Source organism: Fistularia commersonii, chromosome 19, assembly GCF_037954325.1.
Source record: "Fistularia commersonii isolate RoL2024-O1a breed Wild chromosome 19, RoL_Fcom_v1.0, whole genome shotgun sequence".
Classification (NCBI taxonomy): domain Eukaryota; kingdom Metazoa; phylum Chordata; class Actinopteri; order Syngnathiformes; family Fistulariidae; genus Fistularia; species Fistularia commersonii.
In genome coordinates this window covers 5,491,605-5,510,000 of record NC_141302.1, presented here as the reverse complement: position 1 = coordinate 5,510,000, position 18,396 = coordinate 5,491,605, and the positions used below count along the sequence as shown (strand labels likewise).

General features: G+C 44.2%; 1 protein-coding gene across 3 annotated transcripts in view; it reads left to right on the top strand.

The window, feature by feature from the left end:
- Nucleotides 1-18,396, top strand: part of chd3 (chromodomain helicase DNA binding protein 3) — a 54,079-nt gene that overhangs the window by 2,049 nt on the left and 33,634 nt on the right. For all 3 annotated transcript variants that reach the window (XM_086165996.1, XM_086165995.1, XM_086165994.1), the window contains exons 2-21: nt 484-611; nt 703-891; nt 985-1,112; nt 3,586-3,824; nt 4,140-4,279; nt 4,424-4,553; nt 4,691-4,866; nt 7,032-7,301; nt 9,718-9,921; nt 10,975-11,198; nt 12,162-12,293; nt 12,523-12,619; nt 12,801-12,992; nt 13,071-13,271; nt 13,868-14,005; nt 14,470-14,591; nt 15,951-16,124; nt 16,461-16,602; nt 16,908-17,039; nt 17,227-17,344. In XM_086165996.1, coding sequence (XP_086022122.1) covers nt 484-611; nt 703-891; nt 985-1,112; nt 3,586-3,824; nt 4,140-4,279; nt 4,424-4,553; nt 4,691-4,866; nt 7,032-7,301; nt 9,718-9,921; nt 10,975-11,198; nt 12,162-12,293; nt 12,523-12,619; nt 12,801-12,992; nt 13,071-13,271; nt 13,868-14,005; nt 14,470-14,591; nt 15,951-16,124; nt 16,461-16,602; nt 16,908-17,039; nt 17,227-17,344 — 3,276 coding nt within the window. The remainder of the gene's footprint in view (nt 1-483; nt 612-702; nt 892-984; nt 1,113-3,585; nt 3,825-4,139; nt 4,280-4,423; nt 4,554-4,690; nt 4,867-7,031; nt 7,302-9,717; nt 9,922-10,974; nt 11,199-12,161; nt 12,294-12,522; nt 12,620-12,800; nt 12,993-13,070; nt 13,272-13,867; nt 14,006-14,469; nt 14,592-15,950; nt 16,125-16,460; nt 16,603-16,907; nt 17,040-17,226; nt 17,345-18,396) is intronic.

The window sequence follows — 18,396 nt, the reverse complement described above, 5'->3', positions numbered from 1 at the left end:
TCCTCCAACAAAGGCAGGGCACACAATGCAACGGCGCCTATCAAACAGAGCGGTTACATGGCGGAATGATCTTTTCACGATAGCGATCACGTTTTGTTTTAGATGAGATGAGGAGTGTGCATTGAAAAATAATGACATCCCTTCGACGAGAATATGTTTAAATGAAGGTGTCCCAGTGTTATTACACAGTGTGGCTTTATCGGTCACACTTTTGGATCACTATAAACCAATTATCTCCATTCTATGGGGGCCACGAGCGCCAGCTGTCAAAGCTACTTAGGACGAACTGTGGCTAATTTAGCATGTGTCACAATTCAGACGGGGTCAGAGGTCAACCGGAGCCACCGGTGGTTCTCATGCGGCTTTTGTCGTGTATAATTATGCTCGCTGCGGATTAGCCCGGCGTTTTCGGGAAGCGTTTTGAGGAGATTACTGTTGGTCTGACTCTGATAGCCCCCGCCGTCTGCTCATCCGTCCCCGCAGAGGAGCGCGTAGACGTGTCGGACAGGGAGATCCCGTGCAGGAAGAAGGGACGACCGAAGAAGAAGAAGGACGCCAAGAAGAAAGATAAAGAGGGGAAGCCCGTCAAAACAAAGAAACGCAAGAAGATCGTAGGTTTTCGTTCACATCGTCCAAAACCTCCGCCCGGAGAGATTCGCAAGTCCTCTGCATTTCTCCCCCGGTCTTGTCCCCTCTGTTCAGGACAGTGATGTAGAGCGAGAGTCGGAGCGAGAGAGGGACTACGGCGAGAACTCGGACAGCGTAGCCAGCGACTATGGATCTGGCGAGAAGAAGAAGAAGAAGAAGCATAAAGAGAGGAAGGAGAAGAAGACCAAGAAGAAGAAAAAAGACGACGGGGACCGAGACAGCAGTCAGGAAGAAACGACGAAGGTGCGGACGGTGCCGCTCTGGTTTCGCACAGCGGATAGTTTAAGACATAATGTTGATGATGGTGATGGTGATGCCTCTCTTATGGTTACTCAGCAACCAACTGAGCAGAAGACCTCAGCTCAGCTGGCGAAGGAGTGGGGTCTGGAGGATGTTGATCATACCTTCACCGAGGAAGACTACAGGGAACTCACCAACTACAAAGCCTTCAGTCAATTCATGAGGTAAGGGCCGGGGGTTCGGTGCGGATTATTGACTAGATGAATATAAATGTGGAGGACGAGATATGGAAGAAAATAAAAAAAGAACATCACAAAGGGTTTCATCCGCAGCCTTCTCCGTTGAGGTTTATCTGCTTAGATGTGGAAAATCACGTCAGATCCACAACAGAAGTAAATTGAGTTTGGCCATAATGCGGAGCAGGCAAACATTTTGAAACCAGACTCAGCGTCACTGATCCGACCTTATAAATGTATTATATGACATTTAAAAATTTATGACAAGATTGATTGGCGTTATCAATAATAAATCATTTGAATTTTTTTGTAGGGAATATGTTGCAGAGCTTTAGATAATTCCATGCTGTTTTCAAAATCGAGCTCCTTGTTAATCTTTCAGTTTATATTTGAGGATTTATAAAGATGCTCCACAATTTACTGTTTTTAATTTCTTTGCCCTTTTTAAAATGCATTAATTTAATTCAGAGGAGGCAAAAAAGTGATGTGGTTATAGAAAGTTAATTATTATAGTAGATATTTCTGTGAGGGCAGCGCGGTGGTGCAGGGGTTTGCAGTTGATGCAAGAAGGATGCTGGTTTGATTGCCATGGATGATTTTTCTGTTTGCAGTTTGCGAGTGCCAGTGAAGATTGTATTTGGGTTTTTCGGGGTCCTTCGTGGAACACGGAATACCGTAGCCCGCCTATCGGTCAACGTCTGTTTGGATTGCCCCCCGCGTCCCCGCCTCCAATCCCCTCCAGACAAACACACACTGCCCTGTGTGCAGGCGAAACAGTATAGAATTTGAATAAATTATGTCACCCTACGCTAAGTTATAATGCTTGTGTTTCAGCTTTGTCTGAGTCAATAAGCTTTGCGCCTTTTCAAAAATGACACAGATCTATCTGTTCTGACCGTTTTGCATAATCTTTTTGTTCAACAAACCAGCGGCCTGGGAGGGGATGAAGGTGGAGGCCTGAAAACATTGCAAAATGAGTGTTTATTTATTAGAAATTAAAAGTGCTACTGACGACTGCTGAGCGCCACGTCGGTGTTGTACCCGCCGACGTGTGCGAAATTCATATCGGCGGAGCCGGGGTTTTCTTCGTGAGAGAATGCACCCCTTCTTACTTTGCATATGTTACATGCTGGAATAATGTCATTGCAAGGATACGGGTCTGCACTTTGACTGCAGACATACCAGTTATCATGATAATGTCAAAAACTTGGACTGTGTGAGCTATTGACGTGCGTGTGGCTCCTGGACGTCTTTCAAGCAGTTGAAAAAACAAAAATACAAACACAATGATGAACACTGGCTGTTTGTGACTTCCGGCAGATTGGAAACTAAATTTAGGAACCAGATCAATTAATGACTCATGATGGCTTGCTTTTTATAATAGGATTAGCTGTTTGAGATCTCGACTCAGCAGCAAAGAGACTTCAAAGAACTTTTCATAATAATAAAGTATTGAAGTTTGAAAAAAACCTCTGTTACACTTCCTCCAAGCGCTGATAATCAAGCACCGATTATCTTTAAGCCACCTTTTTCCTCCAGTGCAGCAAAGTATTGGGCCACGTCTGTTCAACGTTCACCCTCCTTTGTCACGGAATATGAGTGACGTTTGAGCTCGAGTTCCTGTTTGGAAATTGAATCATAAAATTTCAAGCGTTCGCTGTTATACACGCCAGCGTCACATCAAGAATAAGCCTTTAATTTGGCGGCAAAATTAGTCCGTGATTACCCTGTTTACTTTCCTGCAAGAAAGAGATGATTTGGTCAGAGATCAGTGCTGGATTTATTAGAAGGATATCTTGAGAGGGTCCTAAAGGTTAGAAATGTGAATGCCTGACACTAGTGGACAAGCTTCAGTGTGCTGTGTAAATCGAGTAAGGCGCCTTAGATATAATGTATTATTATTATTATCATTATTATTAAAGTTCTTTCACAAGAATGAATAGAATGGAGTAGGATGTGCCACAGTGAGGGGCAAGTTCAATTCAAACAGCAGAAAGTGGACAGTGCAGTTGAGGTAGTTTAAGTAATAAATATTTTAACTTAACACAGTAAGTCAAAATAGTAGCATACAAACACATCAGAAAATATAAAAAATATGAAGAGTCTTGTGCAGAAAATGGAAAATTGCAGCTATTAATTGTTCACATTCAGACACGGAGTGCTGTCTGGTCCACGTTTTATTTGCTAGTTTGAGATTTTTTTTTTTATTTTCCTTTTCTTCTCAAAGTAGTTGACTTGACTGATAAATGTGATGCCATTTAAGGGAAGAAACTCTAAGCTTTATATGATCAGGAAATATCTGCGAGACTATATAAAACGAAGCAAAAATCCGTGGAAATTAGATGTTAAAATGCTAGATCACCTCTGTTGTAGCCGTGTTCACTGTCCAGCTCAAGCTTTTCTGAAGTGCTGAACAAAAGTGGTATTAAACTACGAGCGGTTTTATCGTCTTCCTCTGCAGACCCATGATAGCCAAGAAAAACCCTAAGATTCCCATGTCAAAGATGATGACCATCCTTGGGGCCAAGTGGCGGGAATTCAGCTCTAACAATCCCTTCAAGGGCAACGCAGCCGCCGTGGCTGCAGCTGCAGCCGCCGCCGCCATCGCCGTCGCCGAGCAGGTCTCTGCAGCGACCGCCTCTCCTGAGCCGCCACCGCAGCCTCCGCCAATCAGAAAGGCCAAGACTAAAGAGGGCAAAGGTCAGCCCTCGTATGCTTGTGCTTTCATGAGTGCCCATTTGCAACGTCCCCTCCGTCATGTAATCCATTAAACCTGCTCTCCGATTGTGCCGGGAGACCGGAAGATAACTTGTGATCGCTGACCAGAATAGGGTCACGGCATCACATGTCACAGCCGGAAGAAATCAGTTAAAGCAAATCTTGATGTGTCTTTTTCGACAAAAGATCGTAATCTACAATCATCCAAGCGTGCTGTTTCTGAAAAGCCACTTTTTTTTTTTTTTCCTTAAATTTGCAAGTAAATTCAGGCAATCGTTGTTTTGTTTCCATCTCCAGGTCCAGGTTACAAGAAACGCAGCAAAAGTCCACGGGTCTCAGAAAAGAAAAAGGCTCTGGCCGTCACCAAGGCGAAAAAGATGGCGCCCATTCGCATCAAACTGTCACCTATTTGTGCAAAGAGGAAGAAGAGCTGCTCAGTGAGTACAGAGCTCATCCGCTGCTCTGGAGAGTGAATTTTGCGGAGGTTTGCGGGGAAGGTCATATCATAGTCTTTCCAGGTCTTTGCTTGTTATTCACCTGCCGGTCTCCCATTCACTCCGCTTTGCCCCGTCGTCTTTCAGAGCGAGGACATGGACGAGGAGGAGTCTGAGCAGGAGGACTCCAGCGTCCACAGCTCCTCGGTCCGATCTGACAGCTCCGGACGCGTGAAGAAGAATAAGCGAGGACGGCCGGCCAAGAAGAAAAAGAAAAGTAAGAACTGACTGTTTTACTTTTTTTTTTTTTATTAATACCAAACACCATTATGATTATTCTTTGCAAAGATTGTGATGTCTGGAAAAAAAAAAGCTCTCTTTCCTTTTATTCTCCCGCTGCCGCGTACCTTGCAGTGGCAGGTGAAGAGGAAGGTGACGGCTACGAGACGGACCACCAGGACTACTGCGAGGTGTGTCAGCAGGGCGGCGAGATCATCCTGTGCGACACTTGTCCGAGAGCGTACCACCTGGTCTGCCTGGAGCCCGAGCTGGACAAGGCCCCCGAGGGGAAATGGAGTTGCCCGCATTGCGTGAGTACAATACGACGACACGCGCCATCTGGCTTTTCATAATTAGCGCGGCATTCTGTCCCTGCGATCAAGCTTTAATTCTTAGCTTTATAGCGTATTTTATTGTTACCTTTGGCTTTAGCTTCCGAGGCGCCGTTAAGGCATGAAGTTGTTGTGGCGACGGGGGAGGGGTTGGGGGGTGGGGGCGGGGTGTCCGGGGTACGTACTCCTTTCCCTGATGCTCGGTAACAACATCTCTGTTGTAAGCGATCCCTGCTTTTGTTGCCGCCGCCATTCATGTCAGCCGTTGAGTGCCGACTAAGGGGCTGAGGGGGAAAGATTAGGACTACAAATACTACTTAACCACCTAAAATGAACCTGCTGAACATAATTGGTGCTGTGTAACCCAAATAAAAAGGCACACGTCCGCCCGATCTGTATTCCTCTGCTTCCCATTCATCGTCCGTGCGAACCGCCCTGCACCAAGCCGGTCGGGTTGTGTTACATTTGGAAGGGACGGTCGTCACGTTTCCGTTACTTGACGTGTCTTCCATCTGCAGATGGTCCAGCGCACCTGTAAAACAGCTGCATCACGACAACAACCAGTCATGTAAAAGCAGCCTTTCGATATCATCGATACAGTTCGGTTCCTTTCTCTCTTTTGAAGAAATTAGAAAGAGTCGTAAATCGAGACCGTTTTGTAAGTTTGCGGTTATTATGAACATTTCATAAAACGACAGCGTGACGCCGTTCATCCATAGCTGTGCGTTTAAAGTCCATCCGAGCACAGTTGCAGTGGTGGTCACAGTGACGCAAGTTTGATATTATTGGAGGTGCGTGTTGAAAGTAGTTTGTTTAACCCTGGATGAAATGAAGCCGGGTACTCAAAAAAGACCTGAGTTTGGTGCATAGGTGCACGGTGTTATTCTCTTCATAAAATGGAAGGCTCTGTCGTGACTCACGCTTGGATTTTTGCACTTTATCAGATATTTTTGCCGTTGTCTGTCACCTTTCAGTCAACGTCATCGCTGTATCACGGGGGAATTTTTGTGAAAATTTGGCACAGATATTTGGGCAAACGGATGAACAGATGAACTGATCCAGTGTGTTAGGGGCAAAGATGAACGATAATAGCAACAGCAAGGAACGGGCTTAATTGTGAAAGCGCATTTTTAGAATGAATTCACAGTTTATTGCATGACGCCACAAGAATATCTGATGGATTAAAATGTCAAACAGAAACGGTCAAAGCTCAACTTCTTTTCTCAAAAAAATGTCTCTTTACAGACAGACGTGTTCAAAAACTGCAAGCAATTGGCAAGCAAATACGACAGAGAAGTATTTCTCATCCCGCGGATCCATACATCCATCCGTTTGCCTTCCGAATAAGTCTATCAAGCTTAACTGAAATTCGAACGTATGACTTTCTAATACAAATCTGCTCTCATCTCTCTCCCCCTTCTCATCTCAGCCATAAGGCAAGTTTTCATCCGCATTTTTGTAAATTTCCACCGAATTCTCAGAATGCCTGTCATAGATAATGTGAATTTATGACCATCTGAGCCCTGACTCTCCGTCTCTCCTCCCTCTCGCCGCGCTGGAGACACTAGTTCTTTTCTTTCACCCCTTATCAAATCTTGCATTTATCAGCAGTGGTTTAGTGCTGGAATAGTGAAAGAAATAGTTATAAATAGGTTTTCCATCATTTCACTGCACAGCAGTTTTTTTCTGTTGAGGTCAAACTCAGACCAGAATAAAACCTCTATCTGCCCTTTTTGCAAGTGGAAGCTCTTTTATTTAGAAAGCGGTTTAAATTGTTGCTGAGTCGTCATTTCCGTCTCCAAGCGCTTCAATTAATTAAAAATATGGCAAAGAAAACACTTCGGCTGAGCATTGTTGTTTTTTTTTTTTGTTGTATTTCTTTTTTTTTTTTTTTTTTTTTTTTTACATTATTTGTCTTTTCAGACACTAGGGCTGTTTAATGCGCGCATCAAAAATGCGCATAAAATTGGCGGATGCAAACTCAGCTGCACTCACTCAAATCCAACATCGTAGCTGTCACCTAGATTCACAAGCCCTAGTAACATTCACTCAAAGATTTAACTCCTCTGGAAAGCCAGGTGTATTCTGTATTGCGGGCAGCATCAATCTAACTCTTGCTCTTCGTTCTTTCCTTCCTTTCCAAGGAAAAAGAAGGAATCCAGTGGGAAGCTAAAGATGAAGACTTTGAGGATTTCGAGGAGGACAGCGAGGACAGGGTGATCTCAGAGGTTGGTGCCGGGCTCCCGACGGGGCCGGAGGAGGAGGATGACGACCACATGGAGTTCTGTCGGGTGTGTAAAGACGGAGGCGAACTGTTGTGCTGTGACACCTGCACATCCTCCTACCACATCCACTGCCTAAACCCGCCGCTGCCAGAGATTCCCAACGGAGAGTGGTTGTGTCCGCGATGCACGGTTAGTTGCTCCCCTTGCCCTCTGCCTTAATCCATCATTGTTGTTCTCCGTCTGGGGGAAGGGGGGGGGGGCCTCTGTGGGCGCTTTACCTCAGCTTTGTTCGGGTGGGTCGCCGCGATGCAAGTCATTAACTTGATTTCTCAAAGCATGTGGGTGACTTGCCTGCACGGCCTACCTGACCCAGCGTGCACTTTGCAAGCCGCCAATCACACAGGACATTGATATCTGGTTCACTGAGGGTTGCGAGGTCACATGACCACGAATTAACATCACTTATGATGAATCCCTAATGGGGATAATGCTAGATTAAATGTCCACCTTAAAGTGTTAACGTATTGTAATATTAATAAATATAATTTTTAATTCTTTATTGGATTATCACAAAGGAAAACAGATCATTTTGAGTGATTTTTCACAATTTCCTATTCCCGCATTAGTCAGAAAACATCTTGTTGTGGCAAATGGACATTAATTTCTTCACTTGAAGACGTTTCGTTTCACCCCACATCCGAGAGGCTTCTTCAGCTCTGTGGGAAGTTTCGGAATATAACTGTTATCAGTTATATAATACAGTTATATTCCGAAACTTCCCACAGGTCATTAGAGCTGAAGAAGCCTCTCGGATGAAGGGTGAAAGATCTTCAAGTGAAGGAATTCACCACGACCTGGATGACTGAGAACCTCCACAGATATTGATCAGAAAAGTATTTTGTTGCAATAACAGTCAAAATAGAGGTTCTTCTTCTGTCAACATGTCCACATTGATGTATATCCCCATCTATCATTCCACCTATACTGTCCTGAAAAAGTCCCGCAGAGAAACCTGAGCACCATGAAAATTCCTAATAGACAGTTTGATGATTACTTAATATAAAGTCTTATAATAATCCTAAGGCCAATGCGCACAAAATGTGACATTTTAATATCCTTGGGCTTTTATATCCTCGGGTTTCCGGTCCATTATGGAATTTGATCGCCGACCAACTTTTGACTGTCCTCACTGTCCCGGGACTCTGTGACATTGATTTGACATCCAGTGCCAGCTAAGGGTCTTTATGCAAAGTTCTGCAATCGCAGTTCCTCATAGAAAACTGCCGCGATGCAGTTCTTTGGGAGCTCTCAGATGAAATGAAACAGTGTGCTGAGACGTCACACAGCAGGGATGCACCATCTGGAGAACGTGGATTACGCCGGTGTGAAAAACACAGCATTTAGGCTTCACATCGCCGCTCCGGGCTTGTTTGCTTTTTGGTCAATTTGGTCTGTTCTTTGTTACTCCCATCATACCAGCTGGGCGCGACTTCCGTCACCGGCAGTTTATTCTCTTTTTCTTTTTTTTCCACTCGTGTTGTTTGTCGTCTGTTGCTTGACTGCGTACTCATCTGAAGATTCATGAGCAGCTGCGGAGGCTCCGGTCGCTGTGGTGTGTTGCTGCCACAGGAGTTCCTATAGCAGGGGGGCCGCAGGGGCGGGCATCTGGAAAATGCAAGAGTACTTAGAGAAATCAAACCGGATTCCAAAGCAATTCCAAATATCTCCTCTTGACCAAAATCTAGCTCAGCACGAACTAGACATCAAATCATAATCATCAAATCTGATGACGAGCGGATGTAAATAATACCCATTTTCCACTTAGCTGTATCTCTGTTCATAGCCTCTGTGTATTTTAGTGAGTCCAAATGTTGTCGGGGTAGAGTTTGCAACATTTATACTTCAACCGCCTCCGCAGATGATGGTGGTGGTGGTGGGGTGGGTTAGTAGTGGGGTGAGTCACTGCTGCCTTCATTTTAGGGAACAGGGGCATAAAAACATGATATGAGACAGGTAGGATATAATTAAAATCAAGGAAAGGCTCTGCAGTGAAAGTATGTCACAGTGTTTTCAGTCACGAATTACTTACACTTCCAATCGCTGCTCTTCCTCCAAGTGTCTGGTTTTATTTCTGCCACAGGAGACAAACAGTGATGAGTCATGCAACTTCATTAAAACCACAGTGATTAGTTTCTCCTCTATCGTCGACTCCGGAGGGGACCGGCGTCGCTGTAGAAAAGCGGCCATATCCCGATCTGCCGTCAGTCGCCGTTTCGGCGGCGTCGCTGCCAATTTGCATAAATTATGCTCAACTTCAACTCATCGCTTTGGTGGCTCGCCTCATGCCTCTTGCTGCTGCCAAAACATCTGAAGCCTTATGATGCCAACTTTCATTTAAAATCACTGACCGTTGGCAGCTTTGGACTCTTATGAACCTCTGCGGTGCGTGCAAACTTACTTAACCGTTACTGTCAAATATGACAAGTGCGCTTGGCCGGTCTTCCTATGAACAGGTTAAATATTCAGAGTCCAATATCTTTCGGTGCGTTGCTCAGCTCTGCCCTCATAAGTTCACGCCCTTTACGGAGTCTTTATATTCCTCTAGTGTCCGCCGATCAAAGGCCGCGTGCAGAAAATCCTGCACTGGCGATGGGGTGAGCCCCCGCCGCCTATTCCCGTGCCGCCAGCCCCTGACGCGCCGCCTGACGCTCCTCCGCCGCCACCCATGAAGGGCCGCGCCGAGCGGGAGTTCTTCGTCAAGCTGACAGGGCAGTCCTACTGGCACTGCACGTGGATCACCGAGCTGCAGGTGAGATGGAAAGCCCGACAAATTAGATTGCGACGGCGGGGTTCAGGACCAAATTAGTGACGGCATGTATGACTGAGCTCCAATTAAGCTCATCAATTACGCCGTATGAGGATTAACATTCCCAGGTGGTCCCTCTCTCTCTCTCTGTCTCTCTCCCTCTCTGCTCTGTAAACCCGCCGTGGATTTGGACAGCAGACTGATAGTGTTGGTGAGCTGGATCACGGGCAGGCTTTTTTAGCGGTTAAACACACGTGCAACCACTTGCAGGCTGCAAGTTTGCACGAAACACACAGCTACAGGAATCCAGTCAAAAGAGTTTTTCTTTTGTTAATTCAAAATGCCTAATTGCAGTGTAAAAGTTCCTCCTCATTGACATGGCTCATTTCTTGTACAAGCTAAAGAAATAAAAACAAACAGCTTTAGCGATGTTACATAATCATGTGAGAATAATGTCTTTATAGAGCCTCTTCTGTTTATGGTTTCCTCAGATTTATGCTGCATCAAAACTAGTTTGGCACCATCGGATGTGTTTCTAATGTTTGTCTCCGCTGCTGCGTGAATGCAGTTTCAAAAAGTTGATATGTTTACGACTGTTGGGTGCCGAGTTTTCGAAAAAGAAGCATGCAGAAGGTCTTACGTTTTGTGGCTGCAGTGCAGATGGGTTTGACGTCTCCCAGGTCAAACAAAATTAACATCAAATGTTTTTATATTATTGAAATTTTCTTTTTAATTCTATTTCTGTCGTGGAATATGAAATTTCATCTTCTCCCTCGCCTGCTGAATATTCTTCATTGAATATCTGATCTGCCAAGAAAACAACTCCCTGGTTTAGGTGGACATGATCTCATCTCCACACTAAAAATATGGAAAGCTGCTGATTCTATCCAGCCAAAGACGTCGCATTTACTCCTTTGTAAACATGAGACCATATGATTTAATTTGAAATGCTGAAGGATCGATAACAAAATACCTGGAAGAGGCTCTTGACAAAGAATCGAGGATTTGAAAACTAGTCTCCGTAAAGCCGTCAACCTGTTTTTTATCCTTCTGTAGCTGGAGATCTTCCATTCGGTGATGTACAGAAACTACCAGAGGAAGACGGACATGGACGAGCCCCCCAGCCTGGACTATGGTTCGGGCGGGGAGGACGAGAACGGGGTTGGGAAAAGTGAGAAGAGGAGAGCCAAAGATCCCCAGTACGCCATCCTGGAAGAGCAGTACTACAAATATGGCATAAAACCCGAGTGGATGATGATCCACCGCATCATCAACCACAGGTACAACTGACGTTTTTTTCTGGTTTTTTTTACACCTACTTGCGTTTGATATTGTTGAAAGTTACATCGGTATTTGGTATTTAAAATAAACACTGCTTTACCCTTATGGAGTCTTCCTGATGAGAAAATGAATTTATAGAATTTAAATGCAGCTCTAAAAACAGTCTGGAAAAAAATGAAAATTGAGCACAGTCTGACAGAAAGTCCAGGTTAAATTCCAAGTTTGGTTGTTTTACTTTGACACTTGACCCAGGATACCCACTCGGGGTTATCGCAACAACCTACCATAGCAACAAGAGGCCGATGGTTAACAGCAAAAATCCTTTCTGGATTCTCCTTAATGTCAACTCCTGTCTTCCCCTCCAATCTCTGCCTCTCTTTGCGGGCAGTGTGTGAGCGCTCCTCTTCCAGAGGATGACTGTGGGCCTATTTCCCCGCCTCCCCCCAACCCTATGCCCACGGGGCCTGTGGGTAGCAGAGCAGACCATAGTAGACTTTATCCCCGACTCATATTTGCTAATTTACTCGCTGTATCTCAGTTAGGGGTCTAATGGGGTGTACTGGTCTCTGACTATTATGTTCATACGGATAATATGCAGCTCCATCCAAAAAAAAAGCTCCTGCTAGATCCTTACCGCGCAAGTAGCGGGGCCACGCTTTGTTGAGCAAAAGCTGAAAATGTTATCGTTTAATTTCACTCTACATTTTCCTGCTGGAGGCTGTCACGGCCCGGCTCTCTGCAGAGACCATCTTGTGCATTTGAGATTCTTCTGGTATATTTTGCCTTGCGTGATCATCGACCGAAGATCGATACCCAGGCGGTGGTGACAGCGGTCCCGGTGCCGTCAACGGACAAAGCGTACAATGTCTCCAGACAGACAGACAGACAGCAGTGGTCGATCTGTGCTGTAGGTTTTTTTTTTTTTTTCGGTGTGTGAAATCACCGTCTTTGCCTCTCGCCAGTGTGGATAAGAAGGGGATGTACCACTACCTGGTCAAATGGAGAGACCTGACCTACGACCAGTGCACGTGGGAGCGAGACGACATGGAAATCCCCGACTTTGTCATTTATAAGGCCAACTACTGGAGACACAGGTAGGGTCCATGTTTGATTGTTAGCAGCAAACTTAATATAATTATGTGATATCAATGATTTTGGCTTCATTCCACCAGGTTACAACCCGGCATTTGCTTTAACCATTATGAAGTTAGTTTTTAACCTATTGCTTTGTTACATATATTAGTAAAACAAGTTTCTTCTCCTGAGGATAAATACATTATTTTGTCCATTTGCTTCCACGGCTGATGCTTTTTGGTTCCACAGGGACGCCATCATGAAGGAAGACCCAGACAAACCCAAGAGGATGAGGAGCAAGAACCAGGAGGGCGAAGAAGATTCTCCTGCTTCACCGGTCACTGATGTAAGTTTACTGCAAATGGAATGTGTGCATTGCATCATTTATAACTTTTTTTTTGTTTCCTTATCTCAGGCGATTATGATAGCGTGTACAAAGGGCGCTTTTTAATCAAGTATTTGAATTACTGTTCCAAACTTCCCCTAACAATGGGTCACATCTCGGCTCCCGCTCTTTCGTTTCCTAGCCCACGATAAAATACGAGGAGCAGCCGGACTTCGTGACGTCGACGGGCGGCACCTTGCACCTGTACCAGATGGAGGGTCTGAACTGGCTTCGGTTTTCCTGGGCTCAAGGCACCGACACCATCCTAGCAGACGAAATGGGGCTGGGCAAAACCATCCAGACCATTGTCTTTCTCTACTCGCTCTTTAAAGAGGTACGGGAACTGATTATCCCCGGTAATCGTCTTTTAAAGGCAGAGGCTAAAACACAGAGGGGATTCTGTTTGTCGCAGGGTCACACGAAGGGTCCGTTCCTGGTCAGCGCTCCGCTCTCCACCATCATCAACTGGGAGAGGGAGTTTGAGATGTGGGCTCCGGATTTCTACGTGGTGACTTACACTGGCGACAAGGACAGCCGAGCCATCATCAGAGAGAACGAGTTCTCCTTCGACGACAACGCCGTCAAAGGAGGGAAGAAGGCCTTCAAGTTGAGGGTGAGGAGGAAAATGGGACCACAAAGATGGGATAGAAATGATGCAAAGTCCTCTGTATTACAGTTTCAACAGACAAGTTTGCAAGAAAAAAATAGTCATGGATTAGTGAAATGAAAGCGGAAAATCCATGTGGTTAAAACGATCAAAGGGATACAACACAGAAACTCAATGAAGAAGATAAAATGAGATTTAAATGCAACCGCAAAAATACAAGGAAAGAAATAGTTTTTCTTTTGGAACCCATGCAGTCAAGGAATCACCTTTACCCAGTTGTCTCAGTTTGCAGAGCGATGCAGTCAGAACTCTGGGGGAAGCATGACTTCCCCTGCTGATGTGTCTGATTGAAGCGAGCCTTAGGCCTTTCCAGTTTCTTTCCCAGTCACTGGAACATGGAGATTTTTTCGGCTTCCTTGGCCAACTTTTGGTTATTCAGCAGTGGATAGAAACGGATCCGTGGTAATAAAAGTCTTCAACGTTGGGACAACCTGGTCCTGGTGCATTGCCATCAGCCAGTGTGCACCCAAATTATGTGGAATAATAATAATAATGATAACATACTAATGCAGGACATCCCTTTGCTGCTGCTTTCCCTGCAGAGAGAGGCTCCTATTAAGTTCCATGTGCTGCTGACTTCCTATGAGCTGGTGACCATCGACCAGACTGCACTGAAGTCCATCGACTGGGCCTGTCTGGTGGTGGACGAGGCTCACCGGCTTAAAAATAACCAGTCCAAGGTAGAGTAACTGCTGTGTGTGTGTGTGTGTGCGCGCGCGCAGGTGTGTGTGTGCGTATGCAAACGTTTGCATCAGTAGGGTGAGCCTGACTTAATTCCATTTTGTAGTTGATATCACTGACAGTTTAAAACGCCCGCGGGAAAGAAAAATGCAGTTTTAATAGGGAATGTAAATATGCACGATAACATTTTTATCAGATCCCCCACTAAATCTATTTTTGCAAGCAATATGACAAGAATGGAAATTGTCATCTTTTTTTTTTTTATTGTGAAATGTGTATTTTAGCGCTCTCTGGTGGTAAGGCTTTGTAATGGCAACCCTCAAATCCAGGAGGACCAAGTGGGATAAAAACACTACACTTTAGAGATATAAGAGCGTTGGTTCACAACTGAAACCCAAGTATTATCAAGAAAAAAGCTATTGCTACCTTCATTTGTTTTATTTTCTTTTTCTCTTTTTTGCAGTTTTTTAGGCGTCTGAATGACTATAAGATCGACCACAAGCTGCTCCTGACAGGAACTCCTCTACAGAACAACCTAGAAGAGCTTTTTCACCTGCTCAACTTCCTCACGCCCAATCGTTTCAAGTATGATTCTTTCTCTGTCACACTCACAGACAGACACACAGGCCTTGATAATTTATTAATATTGTTTACCCTTGACACTCGATGATTCCTTTGTGTTAATCCAAACAGTCTGAACCCCTGTGTATGGAGATTTAGAAATAAGAAGATATGCGTGGTGAAGCTGAACCATGTAACACTGTGCAGCTCCTTTAGCATCATTCACTGGATCACATTTCAAGGAAATAACATCCTGAGCTGGAATTTAGTTTATAGCCAATGAAGACAAAGAGGCTGTAAGAGGCAAACTTCACTGGCATCAATTTAAAGACAACGATTTGTAGAAGCTGTGACATGAGCTTTCAATACTCAGACCCAGCTTGTGTTTTGGGACATTTTCTTTTATGCCAGGAACATATGTAGCAACTTTTGCATTAAAACAGTTCAGCGTTGTTCTGTTCAGTGGCTCAGCCGTTTACCTTTTAAGATTAAATGTCCTGCTTTTGTGAAATGAAGATGATGACCCACCTTTATCGTACAAGAGTGGCGAAGAAGCGAAAGTTAAATCATTTCCAGAACCTTGAGTAACAATGAAACATCCATCCGGTGTTGTATGTTTGCTGCAGATGGAATAATAAGCAGGAGAGAGCTTGTGTAACGTGCAAGGTGCAGCGCTCAGGTTACAAAGAAGTGGTTGCCGGAGTCTTACATACTTCATTTGTTTGTTTTTCAATTATTAATATATTGCAGGGGTATCAAACTGCAGGACTTTTATTGTCTGCGGTACCCTTTTGGAGGAAAGTGAAGCACAGCAGCAAGGCAATATTGGACTATTATATCCAGGCAATGCAAGAATCGGCCAAATTCAGCAAAATCCCTGTTACCCAGCATCCGTGGGCATCCAAGCTTTGTGTGCAGTGGGAAAGTCTGAATAAGCCAGACCTGATTTTAAATGCACATATACAGACATATCACGCAGCTTGAATTCCTGCCATCTGGACCCCAAACTGTGCGCATTAGATAATTCTATCTCCCTTTCTCACTCCCTGAAGTTATGACATTAATTGAGAACAACATGCTTGTGAGATTTTTTATTTTTGTGAAATGAATTTATTTCTTTTTTTCTGCCAAGTAAACAGCCCTGCTCACACCCTTTCAGTCTGTAAGTTATCCATAACATTACTCCAAATGGTGGTGATGATAATCCAAATAAGAGACTAATACAAATTATATACCGTATAGTTCTGTATTTTTCCACAACAATGTGCTGCAGGTGATTCTATGTTTTTTCTCAGCTACCGCTGTTCCTTCGGCTTCCCCAAAAACTATTTTACCAGCTGTTACATCCTGCCGTCCTTGACCGAAGTCCCTCTCTCCGTGCAGTAACCTTGAGGGGTTCCTGGAAGAGTTCGCCGACATCTCCAAGGAAGATCAGATCAAGAAGCTCCACGATCTGCTGGGACCCCACATGCTGCGGAGGCTGAAGGCCGACGTCTTCAAGAACATGCCCGCCAAGACTGAGCTGATTGTCCGAGTGGAGCTGAGTCCTATGCAGAAGTACGATGGCAGGAGGGGTGACAGAAAATATGGGTTTCATTTAAGTTACCTGCGCTGGCTGGGAGAAACTGTGCTGTCAACGTTCTGTCTACCCTTAACATCTGTGGCCTCGTATCATTCTCATTAACACAACGTATGTCAATCGGTGCAACAAAAACGTTTAGACCGGTGGGTCAACTGCACACTTGACTTGGTTCTGGGTTGGTAGTTTGATGTTGTGTTTCTGTGTCAACCGATGCACTAGGGTGAAAATAGTCATAACTGAGAGAACAGCGAGTTAGTGCTTTATGGAAGCACAAGGGTGATTTTTTTATTTTATTTTTTTTTTGAATACAGAAAATATTACAAGCTGATTTTAACCAAGAACTTTGAAGCTCTAAACTCGAAAGGCGGCGGAAACCAGGTCTCTCTGCTCAACATCATGATGGACCTAAAGAAGTGCTGCAACCATCCCTACCTCTTCCCAGTGGCCTCTATGGTAAGAGCACATGTTCTCACTGTTTTTATACCCTCAGGGTTTCACAAGTTGAGGTATAGACGTCTAGTAAGAAAGGAAAATGTGATAATTATTGATTGTTATACACCGTTTTTAAACCTGGCTGTTTGACTAAATACTCCTAAAGTGCTTAACAGTGACATCATGTGGTGAGGCTCTTGAATTGTTATTGTACGTTTAAAACAATGTAGTTGATGTCATTTGTTATTGGTGTGATGGTATTTTGGGGTTCAAAGTTATCATGTTATTTCATGTTTCCGATCTCATGTTCGATTTCCTACCTTCAGGAAGCCCAAAAAACACCCAGCGGTGCTTATGAAGGCTCGGCCCTCACGAAGGCTTCTGGGAAATTGACGCTTTTACAGAAGATGCTGAGGAAACTTAAAGAGCAGGGGCACCGAGTGCTGGTGTTTTCACAGGTACATGCAGGCGAACACACACACACACACACACACACACGCACTGATGGTTTCATTTGAAATTCCTCCCATGGTAGGTTAAGATAGTTAAATGACAAACTACATACGTGTGTGTGTGAGTGTGTGTGTGTGTGTGTTTGGGGGGGTTAAGAATGAATAAAACATGACAGGGTCTCTCTCTTTATAGATGACTAAAATGCTGGACTTGCTGGAGGATTTCCTGGACTATGAGGGTTACAAGTATGAGAGAATAGACGGCGGCATCACGGGCGCTTTGAGGCAGGAAGCCATCGACCGCTTTAATGGTGAGCTGTGTGAAGATTGATGGTCGGCAAAGTTGTACGTGCCGCCTGTCAGAAATAGTTAGGAATCTGAACTTGAGCAGAAGTCTCGAGGCTGACCTCTTCCCTTTGAGGATTTCTATCAAAATATACTGAATCGACATGGGGGAACTTAAGTCCGCATTAGTACTGAGGAGGTAATACACAACTGAGTAAAGTACTTTAAGAGGGCCAAATGTTTGTTGTTAGCTGGTCGGTTGCACTTTGTCACATTGTTACAGTTCCTAGTAAGATATTTGCTGATTGGTTATGATATTTAGTTACTGCGTATTACCAACAATCTGTTATTTGAAACACGCTTTGTCTGCCAAAGTGAAAACCACTTTACAAACACAAAAGTAACTTTACCGCCCGCCTCATTCTCGTGACGATCTCTTTCATTCACGCCTACTTGGACTTACCGACGATGAATATCAGAGGACGGCAGTTAAAGGTCACTGTTACCACACATAACGTAATTTCGGGCCACAATTCACAAACTCATGCTCTTATTTCGAACAAAATACCCCACAAATGTCCAGTGTGATAAAATCATGAAAACAATTTGAAATGAAAACGTGCAATGTTAACTTCAGAAGGCAGCTGTGACCTGAAAAAAACTCTGCAGGAATGTGTGTGACTCGGTGTTTAAGTGTTTAAACACCTGCTGCCTTGCAAGGCAATACCAGTATTTGTTGGCAGGAATCAAATTTCTTTTTTTTTTTTTTAATAAACTTGAGGCTAAGGAGACGTAAAAAAATATCATTTGCAATGCCAAACATACTTCACGGTAATTCATTTATTTTAATCCCCTCGTCCTTTCATTAGCCAGGTTAATAAATGCACACATTTCAGCTGCATTTCTTCCATGTTAAATGTTACTTGTTAAGTTTTATTCTGGGATCTGATTTCATCTATTTTAATGGGCAGCAATGGTTGTCAGTAAGTTATGTTGAGTTCTTCAGAGTTCAACTACATTTAAATAAAGTGTTTGTTTTTTTTCAGTCCAATAATGGCAGCGTGATTTGTAGTGGGAG